General features: G+C 38.4%; 1 protein-coding gene across 2 annotated transcripts in view; it reads right to left on the bottom strand.

The window, feature by feature from the left end:
* SCAF11 (SR-related CTD associated factor 11) overlaps positions 1 to 23,904 on the bottom strand; it is a 93,482-nt gene that overhangs the window by 48,874 nt on the left and 20,704 nt on the right. For both annotated transcript variants that reach the window (XM_018047897.1, XM_018047896.1), the window contains exons 2-4: positions 9,793 to 9,846; positions 4,282 to 4,363; positions 1,586 to 1,743 (exon numbers count right to left, since the gene is read on the bottom strand). In XM_018047897.1, the coding sequence (XP_017903386.1) occupies positions 1,586 to 1,743; positions 4,282 to 4,342 (219 nt within the window). In that variant the 5' untranslated portion in view covers positions 4,343 to 4,363; positions 9,793 to 9,846. The remainder of the gene's footprint in view (positions 1 to 1,585; positions 1,744 to 4,281; positions 4,364 to 9,792; positions 9,847 to 23,904) is intronic.

The raw sequence follows: 23,904 nt of genomic DNA, 5'->3' as shown, positions 1-23,904 counted from the left end.
CTATTTAGTAGAGCTGAACATGTACATAGTCTACAACCTAGTAGTACCACTTTAAGATTCACACTCTAGAGAAACCTGAACTTGTACACCATGATAAAGCTAATGGTTGTATCAAAAATACATGTAGTGTAATGAAGGAGGTGAATCAAGTCTATTTTATATATTCTAATCTCCAGAGAAAAAACACACACTCAAATCATGGTTGTTGAACCTCCCTATAATGTGGTCACTGCATATAATCTTATGAAAAGCATCAAATTGAAGACTTCTGCCCATCTAGTAACTGTTTCTCTACTGGAAACAGCTTCTATTTTTAAGATAGCTAATCACAGAGCAAACCGTGGTGCACAAATTTAACACAGATGAAATCATTAGTTGGGTGGCAGAGAAAAATATGCATTCTCATTTCATTAGTAAACACTCCTGCAAACACACAGGACTGTTCAGAATTATACTAAATAATTAAGCTCAAAAGATTTTTTCCCAAAATACATTTTCACCTATCCTGAGTCCTTTCTTGCCAAAGACCAGTTTAGACTTTTATCTAATTAGAACTGTTTCAAGTATACTGTTATGAATTCAAATGGTATAACAAATTCGTTTTTCCTCCCCCCAGAACTTGGCCATAGTCAGTACAGTTATGTTACCTTTTCCGCACTATTAATGAAATATAGGTAAGACACAGAACTGTGAAACCCCAATTATGCAAAAGGCAATTAATTCTAATGTGCTTAAGGACAACAAACAATTTGAATGCAGCTAATACTAAAAATATTTTTAAGCTTTATTTCCTTTACTTTTACACACTGACAAATTACTAACTCAAAAAATATAGCATGATCTGTGTGACAAGTTTTCATTTCACAATTCATAACTATAGGGCTCATAATGAATACTCACTGTACAGTAGTATTATGATCTACTTGGCACAAACTGTATCAACATAATACATTAAAAGTCCCAAATTTTTCTATTTCTCAAACATTTACTATCTATGAAGAACCTCAATAATATCTCTAACTTTTAAATTAGTTCATAATACGGGAATTAGAAAATGCAGCTATAAATTTATTTCTGCCTCTTAAGCTATGAGACCTTGGCCAAGTTATAGAACACAGAATCCAAGTTTCCTCATCTGTAAAATGGAAAGACACTGTTACATCTGTTCTGGTTATCCCACAAGGCGGATATAAGGAAGTAATTTAATAATCTATATAAAAATTCTCTGAAAAATATAAAACACAAAGCAGAGAGAAAGCATTATTAGTAGTAAGCAGATATAATCACAAGAGGGTCAAGAACACTGAAGATGAATTACTGTGTTTCTACTGGAAAATAATACCTATTTTCCAATCATTTTAAGGTATGCATTTATAATTTTTGTATTACAAAAGCACAAAAAGCTGAATATATAAAGTTTAGAAGAGAATATTTAACAAAACTGGAGCAATACAGAGACATTTGTCCTAAGTGGAAAAAAACACATTACTGTGAAATAATTTATGAAAGGCAGTATCAAGTCTGTAGGTAGAATGAAATCATGCTAGGGAATTAAAATACAATAATATTTAATATTTAGACTCACCTCTGCCCATTTAAGAATACAGGTCAAGCAGAAGACATGATTACAGCTTTCTGGAAAACCAATTTCCTTCTCTAACAGGCAACTGAGACATATTGGACATCTATCAGCTTCACTGTACAACACACCAGTGGTAGCAATATTATCTTTGTTTTCTTCACCTATAAAGTAAAGCAGTCAGTCATATATGCTTTCAATTTCTCTAGACCAAATGACTTATGTTTCTGGTAGTATGATGGACTCAATACTCTAAAGGGCCCTCCTTCTACAAAGCAATTAGATACAGTATAAGAAACAAACCTCTTGAGCACAATACCTCCAATGTTTACTAATTTAAATTTAAGGAGGAGTGAAAAGAATTTTTCATGAATTTAATTTTAAAACAATAATCATATCGTTAAAATATTTAAAAATTTAAAAAAGGTTATAGCAACAAATCTCCCAAGCAAATCCATCTCTATGTATTCAGTTCCACTCAACACAACAAGTAACAACTGTTAAGCTTGTTCTGTGTTCTTCCAAAGACATAATGGAATGCACAGACAAGCAAATACTAATACATATTCTTTTAAACCTCCTTCTTCAGACAAATGCTGGAATACCATACACACCAGTTTGAGTTTTTGTTGTTTCAATCTAAAGATGGGACAATCGCTTGTTTTCAACCTTTGGCTACTGCAAACAATGAAAAACTTATTTCCCACTTTTAATAGTATATCAGTAGGATAAATTCTTAAAAATGGATTTATAGACCAATGTGTCTGTACATCTGTAATCTGAATAGATACAGCCAAAAATTATACCCCTTAGGGTTTGTACTCATTTAAACACCAACCAGCAATGTAACCAACACACAAGCAGCAAGCAGTGCTTGCTCAAAAGTGAAAGAAACTCCAAGATGTGACATAAAGTAAAACAAAAATGAAGGAACAGTCAGCTGAAATGTGACCAGTATATGCCAAGCAAATGGAAAAGCTGAGATCACCCTGAGAACACATGTTCATACTAGTGTTCAGATCTGGAGACTAACCTTTAGGACCAACCCAGGTAGGGAAACTGACCCTAGGAGATTCCCCTTTTAAGCCAAGACCCTCACATGGGGTTAAAGTGGTCCCAGCATGGGTTCAGAAAAAAAAACAAATACATATAAATCCTCTGAATGAAAACATCCCTAATTTAGGCCCTCATGATTCCACACCTCATAATCAAACATCACCAAGCCAAAGAAAATAAGTTGACTTAAGTAAGAATCAGCAGAAACAAGAATGTGCTTAGATTTATTTTTATATTTTACATACTATATTCATCATAAATTTATTTAGATATCCACTGGCTTCAAACATTAGAACTTTCAAATACTACATTTTTGTTGTTTAGCTGCTAAGTTGTGTCTGCCTCTTTGCGACCCCATTTACTGTAGCACATCAGGTTTCTCTGTCCTTGCTATCTCCTAGAGTTCGCTAAACAGTAGATTAGACCCAGAAGAAAAAAATATCTATGAACTAGAAGAACTGAAAAACTGAAGAAACTACCCAGACTGTAAGAAACAGAAAAGGAGATGTAATCTGTGAAAGAGAGTTTGGAAAATGAGGTCAGAACAAAGTCTAATATATTAACTGAGGTTCAGAAGAAGAGAGTAAAGGGCAGGCAACAGTTAAAGTAGTAATGGCTAAGAAATGATAAAACAAATAAAAAACACAATCCAACAGATAAAGGACACACAAGGTATACTAACTAGGAGAAAAAAAAATAATTCACATTTAGAAACAATGTTGCCAAACTGTACAACATCAAAGATGAAAAAAACATATTAAAACCAAAAAAGAGGAAAAAGACAGATTATCTACAAGGGAATGACAATTAACTTGAAAGGACATTTCTTGACAGCTAGTAAGAAAACTAGAAAACAGCCCAAACAGGGAAAAGAAACAAAACTTCAGAGTGCTAAGAGACAAAATAATTATCAATCCAGAATTGTATTATCATTCTTTGAAAAGCTTAGAAGAGGATAAAATTTAAAAACACTTAAGCATTTACCACCAACAGACTTTCACTGGTGCTGCTGCTGCTAAGTCATTTCAGTCGTGTCCGACTCTATGCGATCCCACAGACGCGAGCCCACCAGGCTCCCCCGTCCCTGGGATTCTCCAGGCAAGAATACTGGAGTGGGTTGCCATTTCCTTCTCCAATGCAGGAAAGTGAAAAGTGAAAGTGAAGTTGCTCAGTCGTGTCCGACTCTTCACGACCCCATCCAGGTACTGCAGCCCACCAGGCTTCTCCGTCCCTGGGATTTTCCAGGCAAGAGTACTGGAGTGGGGTGCCATTGCCTTCTCCAGACTTTCACTAAAGGAAAGTTTTTTGTTTTGTTTTGTTTTTTTCAGAAAGAAAAAAGAGAATAGAAAAAAAAAAACAAACAAAAAGAAGACAATAATGATAAAAAATTTGAACAAAAAAATGTCAATTCTGAAATCAGCAGGGAGCAAAAATTTAAGAATAAAAACAGTTCAATGAACTAAAAACCCTGACTGATTGCAACAAGACATGAGAAGAGTGAAAAAAAAAAAGTATGCACTTTCTATTTAGGCAGCTATTTCAGAGTTTAAGAACAACGAAAATACGTAAACAAAAAAACATGTGCTAACAGTTTGGAAACACTAAGTTTTGCTTTCAACACAAAAGCTTTATAAAAATTAAGTTACCTTGCATATCTTCATAGTCCTGATCACTCACATTTAGAGTATATATAGTTTTCTTCTTCATTTCTCCTTGAAAAAGGATTTCCTACAGGATGAATGATAACAGAATTTTTATGTTTGCCTTGTACACATAATATACATAATTAATTTTTTTAAATCCCAAACTCTAAGAAATTATTTTACACATAAAAAAATAAAATATGAATCAAGTCAGTAAATTTTCTGGATAATCCAGTATACTTTTATACTCCCTGCCACCAAGCACAGTCTTTCTGAAAGGAGAAGCCTTATACAGGTATTAAGTAACAAAGACTCATGATAAATTTTGTGGTACAGACATGAATACAATTGGAGCTTAGAGAAAAGAGATCAGTTTGGACTGGAGTTTTTATTGAACTTGATAGGTTATGTATTTTAAGAAGCTTAAACACATTTAAGCAGCAACACAGAATGAACAAATAAAATGGCATATAGGTAGGCCAATCTGACAACTAAGAGTAAGTGGTAAAAGTACAACTGTGTGTATATACTGAGGAGGGATGGGCATGTAAGGCAAGAAGTTCATCTGAAAGATTACAGTGAAGGTAACAAGAGCAACATAAATCAAGCTGAGCTAGATAGTGATTGACTGAGAGGTTTAGATTCAATCTTATAGATTCCTCTGAAGATTGACATGATGTAAACAATATACACGAATCTTTTTAACGGAATGATCTGCCAAACACAGAATGGATTATAGTGGGGAGAGATTAGAAGGAAAGATGTTTGCATAGTTAGAGTAACTGGCTGCGAAATTTATAGAGAAGCAAGACATTAAAGAGCTGAAGTATTTCCAACATTTGGTAACTACATAAATACAGGGAAAGAGTAAAGATTATTTTGGCCTAGAAGACTAGGTAAATGGTAATTACAAGAGACAAAATGAGGAACAGTAAAGAAAATTAATTTATTACTTGAGAGGAACAAACTTATGAGGTAAAATTATTTTTTAAACCAACTCTTAGAATTCTAGGGCTTCCCAGGCAGCTCAGTGGTAAAAGAATCCGCCTGCAATGCAAGAGACTCAGGAGACTCCCAGTTTTACCCCTGGGTTGGGAAGACCCCTGGAGGAGAAAATGGAAACCCACGAGTACTCTTGCCTGGAAAATTCTATGGCAGGCTACAGTCCACGGAGTCACAAAGAGCTGGACACAACTGAGCATACGTGCACACTTTAGGATTCTTTCTTGAATTACTGCAAGACAAGCAATTGCAAAGAACTATTCAAATACATTTTGGAGTATCTAGGCACAAGAAACCACTAAGTTCATCAGTTATGAGTCACCCATGTGTGTATGAAGTAATTTTTTCTATTAGATTTTTAAATGCAAACCTGTGAATTTCTACATTAAAGGTTATGTATTGCCTAGGAAAATTCTCTATTAGGTTAAGTAGGGAGAAATGCAAGGGCCCATACTTTGACTCAAAACTCAACCAGAAACTAACATATATAGAATAATTTAAAGGTTTTAATAAGTTAAAAATTAGAATTTCAACTCGGTTTCAATCATAGTCTGCCTTAATAAACATAGAACGTCAAGAACAAAAGGAAAACCTTTCACTCAGCCTACATGCACAACATTTGTTATACTTTTGGTACTATTCTTTAGGTATCATGTAACAGCTTATCAAGGTAAATACATTGACTTCTCCAAGTGAGACGGGCCAGGAGGTTTTAAGCAGAGGCCCGCTCCAAGACCACTGCATTCATCTAGAGGGGGCGATTACAATGGTTTGCACTAAAGGAGAAGCAAGGGTGATAAAAAGTGCTCAGATTACAGCCGTTTTCAAAATACAGCCATCAGGATAGACTGACTATGGCATATGTGTTAGAGAAGATCCCAGGATAACTTAACGGTATTCAGACTTGAGTAACCAGAACGACAGAATTGCTGAGATAGAACACTTCAAAAATATTCAGATAGTCATAGGTTGTTGTCACACTTGATGTTTACTCAGAAGGACAGGATCAATATCACTTGAGGACCTGCCACAAATGCAAGATACCTCAGGCAGCACCCTAGCTAGCGAGGAAGAATCTGCGTTTTATCAAGTTTTGTGTAAGACTCATATACACAATAATGCCTGAGAAACACTACTACAAACAACTTCCAAACCAAGCTGATTTTAGAATTCTCTCCCATTATGACTGAGAATTCAAAAAAAAATTGTAACTTTTGTCATAAGCAAATCCGTGCTTATGACACTGCCTAGCAATCAATAACAAGCAAACAAGCATCAAATGCTAACCATTACTATTAATGCAGATCTTCCATCCAAATCCGTCTTAAACAAAACCAGGAAGCACCTCCAATTAACTACTCAAAAATTTGATACTCCCTCTAAGGATATTATTAGTATTTTTATTTTCCCTTGAAGAAATCATAAAAAAGGGTATTTTTCAGTGATGCATGTGTTAAGGAGGATTCTATCTATTATTATAAGCCAGCAGTCAAAAGCTGGCTAAGTATTTTCTGTAAATAAAGTTTTGTTGAAGAACAGTCATGTTCATTTCTTTGAATTTCCTACGGCTGCTTTTGCACTACAATAGCAAAGCTGAATAATTACGACAGAAACCACATACTTGGTGTGAAATGAAAATATTTCCTGACATATTAATCAACAAGAAATGACACAGCCATCAGCAATTTCTGGCCTCTATATGTGAATGAGGACTCCCACAACTGAGATCCAGCGGATGCTGCCACCCCTTGCGATGACTGCTGAGGAGCTGGGGGAAGCAAGCAGCAAGGTGAGCAAGGAAGCAGGGCTGGCCCCAGGCGGCTGAGGGGCACGTGAGAGGAGTGAAGGCAGCGAGCCCAGAGGCCTGCGTCTGCCCAGACACAGAACGCTAAATGCCTTAACCTGGTAGCTGATCTTTGACTTCAGACTGCCTGCTCCCTTTGTTGCAAACTTGTATATAGCCTGGCTTCCCCTCCTGCCCCCTTGGAGCAGATTTCTCAGAAACACTGAGATGCTACCTCCCGGGCTCAGAGTCCTAAACATTCCCACCAAATAAAATAACTCTACTTTCAGGTTGTGACCTATTTTTTTGTCGACAGTGGCAAAGTCTACAAAAATTACGATCGGCCCTTTTCAGAAAAAGTTTGCCAATCCTATTAAAGACTATAAAAGGCTGCCTCTTTGGAGATGTGGCTCAGTCACTGCAAAGCCCCTCAAGCTTTCTTAAGTATAGGCATTGATTTACGTTTGTATTCAACTGGTACCGCAGCACAACAGCTACTTATTATACATCTGAGTCAATGCTTCTGCAATGGTTCCTTGAGTTTCTTTCAAAACTGCCTGAAGGCCATGTACTTTTGTTGGTTTATGTACATTTATTTTATCAATCTGGCTTCTAGAGTTGTCAACTTGTTTTCAACTCTGCTTTAGAGTAGGTTGAGGCAATTAACTCTTTCAGCTTAATGGTTATTTCCTTTCCAGCTTCTCTGCTACATAATCCACTTAACTGCTTCTGATCTGTCACTGTTAACTTTTAAATCTCTTGCAGAATGCTCCCCTTAATTTTTTTTCCTACCTGATTTCCACCATAAAGCAATCTGATTAGACTTTATAAATAGACCTGTTTGCCTCAAGTGGGCTATTTTGACAAGCTTTGTTTAAAATATTCTTTATTTGTATGTTTGGTGCTGGAGCTGTAATACTAGCACTCTTCAGCACAGATAGGAATGTCCTATTACCACAGGTTTTAAAAAAAACTGTTTGCATTCAAACACTAACTAGTCTGACACTTACTAGTAGTGTAACAACTTCTTTAAGCCTGTTTCCTCATTTACAAAATGGAAATAAAGTAGTAACCCATTTCAGTCATTATGAAAATCAAATTACATAAACATGTAATCCATTTAAAGTGTTCAGTTCAGTTGCTCAGTCGTGTCCAACTCTTTGTGAGCCCATGAACCGCAGCACGCCAGGCTGCGTGTCCTGTGTGCCTCCCTGTCCATCACCAACTCCCAGAGTCCACCCAAACCTATGTCCATTGAGTAGGTGATCCCATCCAACCATCTCATCTTCTGTCGTCCCCTTCTGCTCCTGCCCTCAATCTTTCCCAGCATCAGGGTCTTTTCAAATGAGTCAGCTCTTCGCATCAGGTGGCCAAAGCATTGGAGTTTCAACTTTAGCAACAGTCCTTCAATGAACACCCAGGACTGATATCCTCTAGGATGGACTGGTTGGATCTCCTTGCAGTCCAAGGGACTCTCAAGAGTCTTCTCCAACACCACAGTTCAAAAGCATCAATTCTTCTGCGCTCAGCTTTCTTTACAGTCCAACTCTTACATACATACATGACTACTAGAAAAACCACAGCCCTGACTAGACGGACCTTTGTTGACAAAGTAATGTCTCTGCTTTTGAATATGCTGTCTAGGTTGGTCATAGCTTTTCTTCCAAGTAACAAGTGTCTTTTAATTTCATGGCTACAGTCACCATCTGCAGTGATTTTGGAGCCAGGAAAATAAAGTCAGCCACTGTTTCCATTGTTTCCCCATCTATTTGCCATGAAGTGATGGGACCGGATGCCATGATCTTAGCTTTCTGAATGTTGAGCTTTAAGCCAACGTCTTCACTCTCCTCTTTCACTTTCATCAAGAGGCTTTTTAGTTCTTCCTCACTTTCTGCCATAAAGGTGGTGTCATCTGCATATCTGAGGTTGAAGTTTCAGACAGCACAAAAGAAGTACTCAACAACTAGCACATGTGCACAAACACATGAGTAACTCCCCACCCAAAGCAGATTTTCAGTATTCCATCGGATTCAAGATGATAAATCTGTATGACTCTCATTAAGAACAGACTTTCATTATTTTCACAAACAAATCTGTAAAACTCCTGTATTACAAAGAATATCCACATATGGAAAGAATGATATCAGTAAAAAGTTTACAAAACTTAACCTATCAAATAGTTCTTCAAACAAAACTTACACAAGGATAAGTAAGTTACTTATTCTACATGGACATTATTTATTAAGATTCTGGTTTATCTGAAAATAAAAATATTGAAGCAAGACACAAAATCTAGGACTCACACAGTAAACAGCCCTAGGATTTTTGTATCTTATTTTCTACTTTAGACATAGGAAAAGAAACACTAAAAGCTGTAACATACAGCTGTCTGTGTACTCAATTGCTCAGTCATGTCTGACTCTGCGACCTCACAGACCTCATAGCCTGCCAGGCTCCTCTGTTCATGGGAATTTTCCATGCAAGAATAATGCAGTGGGATGCCATTTTCTTCTCCAGGGGATCCTCTCAACCCAGGGATCAAACCCACATCTCTTGCATCTCCCAAATTAGAAGACAGACTCTTTATCACTGCACCGCCTAGGAAGCCCACAACATATGGCTACTCCAAGAAAAAAGAAAAGGTCATGTTCAAGTAAAGTTCCAACCACAATTTCCTAAGATTCTCATTTATTTTCTAATAAGTATACATTATTTATGAGGTTTCCTACCCTTAAGATTCTTCAGGTCGAGCAGTCAGGTAACCAGCTTTCCATCAAACTTATCTGGAGAGGGAATTATGAAAATTAGTCCTATTTCACTTCACTTTTAACTTGGGCACAAAAGAAAGGAGACTAGGAAAGTACAAAGAACTACTTATTACAGAGGGCCACCAGTTGTGAGTATAAATTTATTCAGAATGTAAAACATTTTAAGAGAATGACTATATGCCTGTAAATATGAAGACACACACAGGTCCTGGAGGCAAACAATAATGAAACTATTTTGTTCAGGGAGAGAGAAGCACAAGAAATCACATTTCAGCATATAGGAGAAAACCAACAAAAAACAAAGTAACAGAAAATTAGAGGGAAAAAAAAAAAAACTATCCCAACAGACTTAGTCTCATCACCTAATAAAGCAATGTAGAAAAAGATACACAAAAGATATTTAACCAGCCCATAAATTCAACAACTATTAGTATCTAAATTATTTCCTGAACTCCAAATTTTAAGAATCCTTAGCCAGTAATCACATCTTGCTTATTCCTCTTTCTTAACCAGCCCCACAGAACTCCCCACATTTCTACAGTCTGCCTATATAATTCACCTGGTATCTAGTCTGCTAAGTCGCTTCAGTCGTGTCTGACTGTGTGACCCCATAGACGGCAGCCCACCAGGCTCCCCCGTCCCTGGGATTCTCCAGGCAACAACACTGGAGTGGGTTGCCATTTCCTTCTCCAATGCATGAAAGTGAAAAGTGAAAGTGAAGTCACTGTCGTGCCTGACTCTTAGCGACCCCATGGACTGTAGCCCATCAGGCTCCTCCATCCATGGGATTTTCCAGGCAAGAGTACTGGAGTGGGGTGCCGTTGTCTTCTCCAGTATCTAGTCAGCACTCCCTATTTTCTAGGCACCACCAGGCCTTAAGCACTGACACACCTGATTAAAAAAAAAAGTAACAGCATAGCAGGTGCTATAATGGCAGTAAGCAGGGGATATTACAAAAACACACAATAAGCACCATATCCTTGGAACATATGCCTTTGTAAAAAAGGCTTCTCAACTAGAACCATAAAGATTTAAAATGTATTTTTCTAACTCTCCTCCCCCCACCAAATATTCTGTACCATTATAGCAATTCTATCCTTAAATTAAGGACTCAAAATTTGAATTGTCAAAGTAAACATGATAGTGAGGATCTTAAATTTCATAATAAATGAATGATATACACAAATAGGTAAATTGATTTTCTGATTATTTTATACTTCCTCTGTGGAAGTGACAATTAGGCAAACATGAAAGATACACTGTACCTAATTCCACACAATAAAATTTTATCCCCCAAAAAAGCTTTTCAGACTAATGTCTGGACATATATAGGTGGAAAGAAGTATTTATTTTCTTTCTTGAAATTTTATAACATAGTACATTTTCATACAATTTATCTGAATATATTAATATTAACTGAACATCATGAAATTAAAAAAAACACTAATTTTTCTCTATTCATGATCACAATAGTTACATATTTTTCCAGCATCAAATTTAGTTACAATACCAACCAACAGTAAAACTGAAATAGAAATGAAACTCAGAAGACTTACAATCAATTTTTTTTCAACTTTTGCTTTATTGGATTCATTTACACACAGCTATGGTCTTTATGTTTATATCCCCTCAAAATTCATGTTGAAGTCCTAACCCCTAAGAGTAGACAGTAGTGTTAATAAGTGGGACGTATGGGACATGCTTAAGAGGGTGAATTGCTCATGAAAGGGATCACTGCTTTAGAAAAGAGGCTCTAAAAAGATCCCTAAGCCCTTCCTTCTCAGGGAAAATCTGAGACCTGGAAGAGGGCCCTCATCCAACCATGAAAGTACCCCGTTCTCCAACTTCTAGCCTCTGGAACTGTGTGAAATAAATCTGTTCTTTACAAGCCACCCAGTTTTGGTATTTTGTTACAGCAGCCCAAACACACTAAAACACATGCTCTGCTTTCAGTTACTAATGCACATTAGTCCCTGGAACAGCTTTCTAGTTCAGTTTTCAACAGGGTTATTTGCTTGCTTGTCAGTAGTTGATCAACAAGAGCAATTTCAAGGAATCTTTCCATATTCAATTCTTTCATCCTGCACCTATATACAAAAAAGTTTTGTTTTCTCAGCACCGTTTACTGATGAACAAACAACTCTATGTCTTGTTGTTTAATCAGGTAAAATGAAAATAAAGAAGCTGAAGACATCCACATTTATAGGTTTTATATATAGGTTCCACTCAATCCAGGAAGTAAAAGTATGTCTTCAAAATGTCTCTAATATTCTTGCAGTGTCTCCAACAGCAAGCAAATGTCAAGAAGGTCCACTAATATGAATCATGTCACATCATACTATGCTATGATAACCAATAACCTAATTATTAGAACAAAACATTTTTTAAAAGTTAAAATGAATAAAAAATAAAACATTTTCAAAAAAGCAAGCCATTTAATCCTCAGGCATAGATTAAAACATAGATTAAACTGAAATAGGAGAAGTTTTTCAAATGTAATATAATTTTGGAAAATCAGAGTTCATGAAAACTGCTGTTACTCTGAAAGAGAAACTAATGTTCCTATTTCCTTCTACACTTAATGTAGCATAATCTCCTAGATAAAACCTGTACTGTTATACACGGCAGGATCATATATATGTTGAAAAAATGAGACATAATTGCCACTTTCAACTATAAAATAAGATGCAAGTTGACATAACATTATAAAATAGATAATAAGTGAAATGGGGAAGTTTCCATTCTATGTGAAATGCATTAAGTACATTCTATCTTGTTAACCTCACTGAATCAAACTATAAATTCTAGACAGAATGAATGGAGAAGCTAACTGAAAATTAAAAGCGAAACAGTAACAGGTAGTTTGGGGACGAGCCCCAAATCAGATATATTATCAAACTGGTAATGTGTTTATAATTCTTTCCCACCGAATTTATGCCCCAAAGGTAGGCTTTATGAAACCTGAAACCGATAAAGTGAGCACTGTTACAGAGAGAAGCAAAGACACAGACGGGGAAGAGAGAGGGAAAGAGGCACGCACACTGGCACAAGCATTTCCAGGCGCTCTAAGAGAGCCTCCAGCTCCGCCTAAGCAGTAGGAAATGGGTCTCCTAACACTCCATAGTGAGAGAAGTCTTTGTTTTTTCCTTTCTGTTCTTCATTCCCCATGAGCCAGTTCCCAAGCAATCCTGTGGTGGTGATGGCTACAAGAGCAGCAACAGAGTCAGCCTAAGCCTAAAACTCTTAGGGAAAGGCACCATCCACAATGACTGCAGAAACTCTGGGTTAACCTCGTTGATTACTCTCCTGCCTTCTGGTCCTTTGGCTTCAGGTGTGATTGTGGAAAATACACAACACCTTGGTGCAAACAAAGACTTAGCTTTCTAGCCAGAGGACAGAAAGGTGTGTGTGTGTAGGGAGGGAAGGAGGTAGTCTCAGGGATCTAGGAAATAATAGAGAGAGCTTGAGACAGTAATCTGTAAACTGTTCAAAAAAAAAAAAAAAAGTCCAAAATAATTTCAGAACAACTTTATAGAGAGAACCAAAACATTTCAAATGCTCATCTATGTCTGCTTCATTGACTATGCTAAAGCCTTTGTGTGGATCACAACAAACTGGAAAATTCTTAGAGGTGGGACTACCAGACCATCTGACCTACCTCCTGCAAAACATGTATGCAGGTCAAGAAGCAACAGTTAGAACTGGACATGGAACAGATTGGTTCAAAACTGCAAAAGGAGTAACTCACAGCTGCATATTATCACCCTGCTTCTTTAACTTGTATGCAGAGCACATCATGTGAAATGCTGGGCTGGATGAAGCATAAGCTAGAGTCAAGACTGCCGGGGGAGAAATATCAGCAACCTCAGATATGCAGATGACACCACTCTTATGGCAGAAAGTGAAGAGGAACTAAAGAGCCTCTTGAAGAAGGTAAAAGAAGACAGTGAAAAAGTTGGCTTAACACTCAACATTCAGAAAACTAAGATCATGGCATCTGGTCTCATCACTTCATGGCAAATAGATGGGGAAACAATGGAAACAGTGACAGACTTTATTTTGGGAGGCTCCAAAATCACTGCAGATGGGGACTGCAGCCACGAAATTAAAAGACACTTGCTCTCTGTAAGAAAAACTATGACAAATCTAGACAGTGTATTAAAAAGCAGAGACATTACTTTGCTGACAAAGGTCTGTATAGTCAAAGCTATGATTTTTCCAGTAGTCACATATGGATGTAAGAGTTTGACAAGAAAGAAGACTGAGCAACGCAGAACTGATGCTTTCAAACTGTGGTGACAGAGAAGACTCTTGAGAGTCCCTTGAACTGCAAGGAAATAAAACTAGTCAATCCTAAAGGAATATGCTGAATATGCATTGAAAAGACTTATGCTGAAGCTGCAATACTTTGGCCACCTGATGCAAAGACCACTCATTGGAAAAGATCCTGATGCTGGGAAAGACAGAGGCAAGAGGAGAAGGGGACGACCGAGGATGAGATGGTTGGACAGAATCACCGACTCAATGGACATCTGAGCAATGTCCATTGCTTCCCTGTCAAGTGTGCTGCAGTCTGTGCGGTTGCAAAGAGTTGCAGATGACTGAGGGACTGAACAGCAACAGCAACGAGGAAAGACAATGGACAGAATCCAATGCCAAGAGACACTGGGTGAACTGCCTGACAAAGATTTAAAGCAGGCAATAAAAATGTTCCAGCAAGTAAAAGCAAATCCTCTTGAAACACATGGAAAGCTAGAAAATCACAGCCAAGAAACACAAGATATAAAGCACCGCCAAATGGAAATATTAGAACTAAAAAATGCAGTAAGTGAAACAGAAAAAACACTGGACAGACTTAAAGAGCAGAACGAAAGTCAGTGGACTTAAACACAAGAGCAACAGAAACTACCCAATCTGAAGAGCAGAAAAATATGGGGGGAAATATCATTAGTGTCTCAGGAACTATAAAAGCCAAGAGTCAATTTTGACTCTTGCAAGCTAGATCTATGCCTTTGGCCCCTTTTGTTATTATAATCACAAATAATGGCCTGCCTCAGAGAACCCTGCCCCCTCTGCCTGACCCTTAAACTAAAATGCCTTTGTTTAGCTCACAGGGAGATAAGCTAACCCTGCCCACTGGGAATGACCCCAAACAACAGCACACTCCCCTGCCTGAGGCATTGTAGAGAAGACTCTACAAATGGACATCACCAAATGGTCAGCACCAAAATCAGATGGATTATATTCTTTGCAGGCAAAGATGGAGAAGCTCTATACAGTCACCAAAAACAAGACCAGGAGCTGACTGTGGCTTAGATCATGAACTCCTTATTGCCACATTCAGCCCTAAATTGAAGAAAGTAGGGAAAACCATTAGACCATTCAGGTATGAAGGTGAAGTCGCTCAGTCATGTCCGACTCTTTGCGACCCCATGGACTGTAGTCTACCAGGCTCCTCCGTCCATGGGATTCTCCAGACACGAATAATGGAGTGGATTGCCATTTCCTTCTCCAGGGGATCTTCCCGACCCAGGGATCGAACCCAGGTCTCCGGCATTGGAGGCAGACGCTTTAACCTCTGAGCCACCAGAGAAGTCTAAACCAAATCCCTTACAATTATACAGCAGAACTGAGAAATAGATTGAAGAGACTAGATCTCACAGACAGAGTGTCTGATGAACTATGGATGGAGGTTCCTGACACTGTACAGGAGACAGGGAGCAAGACCATCACCAAGAAAAAGAAATGCAAAAAAGCAAAATGGCTGTCTAGGGAGGCCTTACAAATAGCTGTGAAAAGACAAGAGAAGCAAAAAGCAAAGGAGAAAAGGAAAGATATAAGCATCTGAATGGAGAGTTCCAAAGAATAGCAAGGAGAGATAAGAAAGCCTTCCTCAGTGATCAGAGCAAAGAAACAGAGGAAAACAATAGAATGGGAAAGACTAGAGATCTCTTCAAGAAAATTAGAGATACCAAGGGAGCATTTTCATGCAAAGATGGGCTCAATAAAGGACAGAAATTGTATGGACCTAACAGAAGCATAAAATATTAAGAAGAGGTGGCAAGAATACACAGAAGAACTGTACAAAAAAGATCTTCACAATAATCAGGATGGTATAATCACTCACCTAGAGCCAGACATCCTGGGATGTGAAGTCAAGTGGGCCTTAAGAAGCATCACTACAAACAAAGCAAGTGGAGGTGATGGAATTCCAGTTGAGATATTTTAAATCCTAAAAGATCATGCTGAGAAAGTGCTGCACTCAGTATGCCAACAAATTTGGAAAACTCAGCAGTGGCCACGGGACTGGAAAAGGTCCGATTTCCATTCCAATCCCTAAGAAAGGCAATGCCAAAGAATGCTCAAACTACCGCACAATTGCACTCATTTCACATTCTAGCAAAGTAATGCTCAAAATTCTCCAAGCCAGGCTTCAACAATACATGAATTGTGAACTTCCAGATGTTCAAGCTGGTTTAGAAAAGGCAGAGCAACCAGAGATCAAATTGCCAACATCTACTGGATCATCAAAGGAGCAAGAGAGTTCCAGAACAACATCTATTTCTGCTTTATTGACTATGCCAAAGCCTTCGACTGTGTGGATCACAATAAACTGTGGAAAATTCTGAAAGAGATGGGAATACCAGACCACCTGACCTGCCTCTTGAGAAACTTGTATGCAGATCAGGAAGCAACACTTAGAACTGGACATAGAACAACAGACTGGTTCCAAATAGGAAAAGGAGTATGTCAAGGCTGTATATGGAGAAGGCAATGGCAACCCACTCCGGTACTCTTGCCTGGAAAATCCCATGGACGGAGGAGCCTGGTGGGCTGCAATCCATGGGGTCACTACAAGTCAGATACGATTGAGCAACTTCACTTTCACACAATGGAGGAGGAAATGGCAACCCACTCCAGTGTTCTTGCCTGGAGAATCCCAGGCATGGGGGAGCCTGGTAGGCTGCCATCTATGGAGTTGCACAGAGTCAGACATGACTGAAGTGACTTAGCAGCAGCAGCAGTAAGGCTGTATATTGTCACCCTGATTATTTAACTTTATGCAGAGTACATCATGAGAAACACTGGGCTGGAAGAAGCACAAGCTGGAATCAAGATTGCTGGGAGAAGTATCAATAACCTCAGATATGCAGATGACACCACCTTTATGGGAGAATGTGAAGAACTAAAGAGCCTCTTGATAAAAGTGAAAGAGGAGAGTGAAAAAGTCAGCTTAAAGCTCAGCATTCAGAAAACTAAGATCATGGCATCTGGCTCCATCAGTTCATGGCAAATAGACAAAGAAACAGTGGAAAAAGAGGCAGACTTTATTTGGGGGGGCTCAAAAATCACTGCAGATAGTGACCGCAGCCAAGAAATAAAAAGACCCTTACTCCTTGGAAGAAAAGTTATAACCAACCTAGACAGCATGTTAAAAAGCAGAGACATTACTTTGCCAACAAAGGTCTGTCTAGTCAAGGCTATGGTTTTTCCAGTGGTCACGTATGGATGTGACAGTTGGACTATAAAGAAAGCTGAGCACTGAAAGAATTGATGCTTTTGAACTGCGGTGTTGGAGAAGACACTTGAGAGTCCCTTGGACAGCAAGAAGATCCAACCTGTCCATCTTAAAGGAAATCAGTTCTGAATCTTCATTGGAAGGACTGATGTTGAAGTTGAAACTCCAATAGTTTGGCCACCTGATGCAAACAGCTGACTCATTTGAAAAGACCCTAATGCTGGGCAAGATTGAAGGCAGGAGAAGGGGGCGACAGGATGAGATGGTTGGATGGCATCACCGACTCAATGGACATGGGTTTAAGTAAACTCTGGTAGTTGGTGATGGACAGGGAGGTTTGGCGTGCTGCAGTGCATAGGGTAGCAAAGAGTAGGACATGTCTGAGTGACTGAACTGAACTGAACTGCCTGAGGCTTGCCATTGTAGGAGGTATTTACAAGAAAAGGACTTTCTTTTTTCCACACCTCCTTCCCCACACCCATCTCTGATCCATAAAAGAACCTGGCATCCAGACCCCAGACAAGGTGGTTATTTTGAAACATTAATCTGTCACCTTCTCTGTCAGTTAGCTTGCTGAATAAAGTCATGTTTCTTGCCTCAACATCTAGTCCCTCAGATTCACTGGCCTCTCCTGCAGCAAGCAGAACAAACTTGGTAACAAATCTGGCAAGCCAGCCAGGAGCCTTGCTGCTCCTGGCTATCAGGCCCAGATCAGGGAATATGGAGACAAGGCCCTAAGCAGCTGCTGGGACCATTGACAAGTGTGACTTATTGTGTCTGTGAGAAACCTTATTTTTAATCCAACCTCTTTTGTAAATTGATGCATTTTACACTGCTGTTCCTGACTCAGTCTGAAATCTTGAAATAAGAACTGATGCCTGTGTGTTTGTATGTGCTATTGTCTTTGGAAAACATTGTCACGGTTGATCTGTAAAAGAGCCCTATTTTACTGGCTTGAACAAAAGTTAGTGCTTACAAACCAAGCAACTCTAAATACAAGAGAAATTAAGCTAAATAAATTTCAGGTTTATGTGAACTGAGAAATATTCACTATTAAATTAGTACCTGGAATTAATGTTAAACTTGGTTGATCTAACAGGCATGTCCTGAGTCACAGCATTAAATGGAATATTAAGTACAATACTTTCATTGTTCCTGAGTTTAATATAAGCTAAATAAGATTTCTTGTATCTGTTACAAATCTGTCAGCAAAAAAAATAACTCAATGTGAAGAAACTTCTGAGTAAATAAAGTGCAAATGAGAAGAGTTCAAAGTGTACTTTTAGAAATATATGTTACAGGATCTCTCCAGAAATTCTGTAACTTAAAAGCTAAAACTGGGCTAAAATAAGTGATGAAAGGTTTATGGAAAATGGACCCCCAAAAGGGTTTTATATGTGATCAGTGAGGATTAACTAAGTTTAAAACAAGTTTAATTGAGTAAATGAATCTTAAAGTAAGCTGGTGCAAAACTAAATTTGGCTTTTCTCTCTGCTAAAACAGTCAAATTTTCTGAAGATGTTAAGCTGAGTTTAATAACAGATTATGTTTATTTACATTTTAAATAATCTATTCAGTTCAGTTCAGTCACTCAGCTGTGTCTGACTCTTCGCAACCTCATGGCCTGCAGCACGCCAGGCTTCCCTGTACTTCCCCAACTCCCAGAGCTTGCTCAGACTCCTGTCCATCAAGTCAGTGATGCCATCCAACCATCTCCTCCTCTTTTGTCCCCTTCTCCTCCTGCCTTTAATCTTGCCCAGCATCCGGGTCTTTTCCAATGAGCCAGGTCTTCACATTAGGAGGCCGAAGTATTGGAGCTTCAGCTTTAGCATCAGTCCTTCCAATGAACATTCAGGACTGATTTCCTTTAGGATAGACTGGCTGGATCTCCTTGCAGTCCAAGGGACTCTCAAGAATCTTCTCCACACCACAGTTCAAAAGTATCAATTCTTCAGCACTCAGCTTTCTTTATGGTCCAACTCTCACATCCATACGTGACTACCAGAAAAACCATAGCTTTGACTACTGGTAAAGCAATGTCTCTGCTTTTTAATACACTGTCTAGGTTTGTCATAGCTTTTCTTACAGGGAGCAAAAGTCTTTTAATTTCATGGCTGTAGGCCCCATCTGCAGTGATTTTGGAGTCCATGAAAATAGTCTCTCACTGTTTCCATGGTTTTCCCATCTATTTGCCATGAAGTGATGGAACCGGATGCCATGATCTTAGCTTTTTGAATAGTGAGTTTTAAATCCACTTTTTCACCCTCCTCTTTCACTTTCATCAAGAGGCTTTTTAGTTCTTCTTCACTTTCTGCCATAAGAGTGGTGTCATCTGCATATCTGAGGTTGTTGATATTTCTCCCTGTAGTCTTGATTCCTGTTTGTGCTTCATCCAGTCCAGCATTTCATATGATGCACTGTGCATATAAATAAGCAAGATGACAACATATATATAGCCTTGATGCACTCCTTTCCCAATCTGAAACCAGTCTGTTGTTCCATGTCTGGTTCTAACTGTTTCTTCTTGCTCTGTATACAGGTTTCTTAAGAGGCAGGTATTCTCATCTCTTTAAGAATTTTCCACAGTTTGTTGTGATTCCAGAAAAACATCTACTTCTGCTTCACTGACTACACTAAAGCCTTTGACTGTGTGGATCACAACAAACTGAGGAAAATTCTTGAGGTACTTTCTATATTTGCCTTTGAAGTCTTTTATTGGCCCTTTGGCTAAGTTTCACCATGACCCATGGTCCTGTTGTATTTTAAAATGTATTCCTGGGGTGGCGTGTTCCCTTGACAGGACTTCCTAAATCAAATTATAAAAAGTTCCTTTTACCTCTTGCTAGCTGAGGAGTGCTTCAAAGGTCCCTGAAGCACAAGGAGAGATGTTAAACTAATTAGGTTCACTTGGTATGTTAAAATGTAAGGAAGGTGTTATCAAAAAATAAATTTTAAGTTATATGATAAATCTCTAGATATTCTAGAGATTACAGAGTTTCTAAGAATCTGATATGTCCTGGTAGAATATTATTAATCATATTTCTAGTTATTTCCTGAAAGTGTCATATGTCCTAACAGTAAGCAGGCTGCCTTGTCAATGGGATTGTAATCTAATGAAAACTGTGTCTTTTTTGAGTCTTTTGTAGACAGTTACAGTTAAAAATGTCTCCTTTTCGAGATTTATAAAAAAGACTTTGGATATATACATGTTGCTGACTTTCAGACCATAAAGCTGAACTGAGTAAGAAACTGAAGAATTCTAATGCAAAACCTAATGACTTCATAAAGCTGTTAACAAAAAAGATTAGCTACATAGGACTGAGTAAACAAGTTAATATGGTTATAATTTTTATGGTTTCTATCTAAAAAGATTACTGGCTTAAATCTGTTCTTTCCAAGTGTAAGGAAAACTTTCTCCTTAAATTAATTATGACTTACAGTAACTTGGTAAATCATACTTTTGTGAGTAAAATTGAAATATTTATCTTTTTTGTCTCTACCTGGTTGATCCTGCCAGTAGCATATGCTTCTCTCACATATTAAGCCATCCATATCTAAGTACGCATGAACTGTGCAGTGAAACTGCAAATAGCTCATTAAATCAGTTATGGCTCCTTTGATCTCTCAATTACTGCAACTGTATTACAACTAGTTACACTAATCATTGTTTAAATTTGCTCCTTTTTTTCAAAATGTGCTTGTCTCCTTGCTGCACTATGCCACTGTCAATGTTACTAGCTGCATTACTTATATTCTAATTTATAAAACTTATCTCTTGCAATAACCAATGCACAAATCAGGCCTCCAACAAAACATCTATGGCTAAATATTTTGGGGAAATAAATGTAATAGTGTGAGTCTAGGTACTGGAAGAAGCAACAAGGGAAAATGTTTCCTGGATAATATTAATAAAGAATTTTAATTATTGATGGGGCCTAGTCCAAAATTTAACACCTAGAGTGACATAGTAAAAATTTTCACCTGATTTGGGATGAGCCTCACAGGGCTACAGGACAAAATTTGATCATGAAATGTCTCCCAAATATTGGTCAAGTTCCTGACTAAGAGGGGAGGATCTGAGAAATGGAATATTTCCTACAAGCCCTTTAAAGTAAGCCAATGAGCTCAAGGAAGGGGAATCAGAGAGCAGTCACTCCCTATAGTGAACCATGAGGAAACTCTGAGAATGCAGAATTACAGGCCCCAGATAGTTGATTATATATATATACACACACACATATATGTAAGTGTTTTAATGAGCCCTGACTCTTGCATCTTCCTATGGATAGAAGAATGCTAAATTTCTTGAGATGTTGCCTCTTGGGTTTGAAGCTCAATATTTCTAAGTCTACATGTATAAAGTTAACACTTTTCCAAGAGAACAAAGGAAGACAAATCTCAACATCTGGAAAGCTGTCATTAATGGCAGACACTCCCAAAAAGATCCTTCTGACACAGCAATTAGAAGGGTCATTGTCCCTTTTCCCACAAGATTGTGGAATGGACTTTTGACAGCAGGGAAATGTATCCAGCAAGAGTCAATTTTGACTCTTGCATGCATCTATCTTTTGTCGCTTTTTTGGTTATAATCACACATAATGGCATGCCTCACACATGGCCTCCCTTGTGGCTCAGCTGGTAAAGAATCCGCCTGCAATGCAGAAGACCTGGTTTGATCCCTGGGATGGGATGATCCCCTAGAGAAGAAGGGAAAGGCTAAGTTCAGTCACTCAGTCATGCCCGACTCTTTGTGACCCCATGGACTGCAGCACACCAAGCTTTTCTGTCCATCAACAACTCCCAGAGCTTGCTCAAACTCATGTCTCTTCAGTTCGTGATGCCATCCAACCACTTCATTCTCTGTCATTCCGTTCTCCTCCTGCTTTCAATCTTTCCCAGCATCAAGGTCTTTTCCAGTGAGTCAGTTCTTCGCATCAGGTGGCCAAAGTAGTGGAACTTTAGCTTCATTATCAGTTCTTCCAATGAATACTCAGGACTGATTTCCTTCAGGATTGACTGGTTTGATCTCCTTGTAGTCCAAGGGACTCTCAAGAGACTTCTCCAACACCACAGTTCAAAAGCATCGATTCTTTGGTGCTCAGTTTTCTTTATGGTCCAACACTCACATCCATACATGACCACTGGAAAAACCATAGCCTTGACTAGACGGACCTTTGTCGGCAAAGTAATGTCTCTGCTTTTTAACATGCTGTACAGGTTGCTCACAGCTTTTCTTCAAAGGAGAAAGCATCTTTTAATTTCATGGCTGCAGTTATCATCGGCAGTGATTTTGGAGCCCAAAAAACTAGTCTCCCACTGTTTCCCCATCTATTTGCCATGAAGTGATGGGACCAAACGCCATGATCTTAGCTTTCTGAAAGTTGAGTTTTATGCCAAATTTTTCATTCTCCTCTTTGACTTTCATCAAGAGGTTCTTTAGTTCTTCTTTGCTTCCTGCCATAATGGTGGTGTCATCTGCATATGTGAGGTTATTGATATTTCTCCCAGCAATCTTGATTCCAGCTTGTGTTTCATCCAGCCCAGCATTTCACATGATGTACTCTACATATAAGTTAAATGCTGGGAAAGGCTACCCACTCCAGTATTCTGGCCCAAAGAATTCCATGGACTGTACAGTCCATGGGTTCACAAAGAGTCAGACGTGATGAGCCACTTTCACTTTCAATGGCATGCCTCAGGAAATTCTGCCCCTTCTTCCTGACCCTTAGATTAAAATGCTTTTGTTTAGCTCGCAGGGAAATAATCTGACCTTGCCCACCTGTGAATAACTATAAAAAACTAACACATTCCCTTGTGTAAGGCTTGCCATTCTAGGAGATATTCAAAAGAATTAAACGGTCTTTTTATTTTGTTCCCACACCTCCCCCCATCTCAGACCCATAAAAGAACCTGGCATCCAGACCTCGACAAGATGGTTATTTTGAGGCATTAGTCTGTCACAATCTCTGTTAGCCAGCTCTTTCCAAGTAAAGTTGTATTCTTTGCCTCAACACTTTGCCCCTCTGATTCACTGGCTTGTCAACCAGTGAGCAGAGTGAGCTTGGACTCAGTAACAGAACCTGTGGAACAGTACAAAACCCTAACATTCATAGTGAGAACTTAAGAAAGTGAAGAAAATAAGTTTGGGATGGCAAGGGGATAAAGAAAGACAGGAAAGGAAAGGAGAATAAGAAAAAGAAATAATTGCTGGAAACTCCCTAATTTGTTGAACGACATAAACCTCTGTATTCAAGGAGTTCACAAACATCACATAATATAATTCCAATGAAATTCATTACTGGACAAATCACAGTCAAACTGTTGAAAACTACAAAGGAAAAATTTTACAAGTTGACTGAAACAATAATGCATTACTTATAAGGGGAAAGGAGGTTAATGATTTGAGTAACTGATTTCTGTCAGAAACAACATACGCCAGAAGTGAAACAATCTTAGTTTAAAATGGAAAAGAATTTTAAAAATCTAGAATCTTCCAACTCTAAAATTACCCTTAGAGAACAAATATGGAATCAATGAAATTGAAAACAGAGAAC

This window comes from Capra hircus, chromosome 5 (assembly GCF_001704415.2).
Source record: "Capra hircus breed San Clemente chromosome 5, ASM170441v1, whole genome shotgun sequence".
Taxonomy (NCBI): Eukaryota; Metazoa; Chordata; class Mammalia; order Artiodactyla; family Bovidae; genus Capra; species Capra hircus.
Note: the sequence above shows the minus strand (reverse complement) of the source record. Positions and strands in the feature narration are given on the sequence as shown.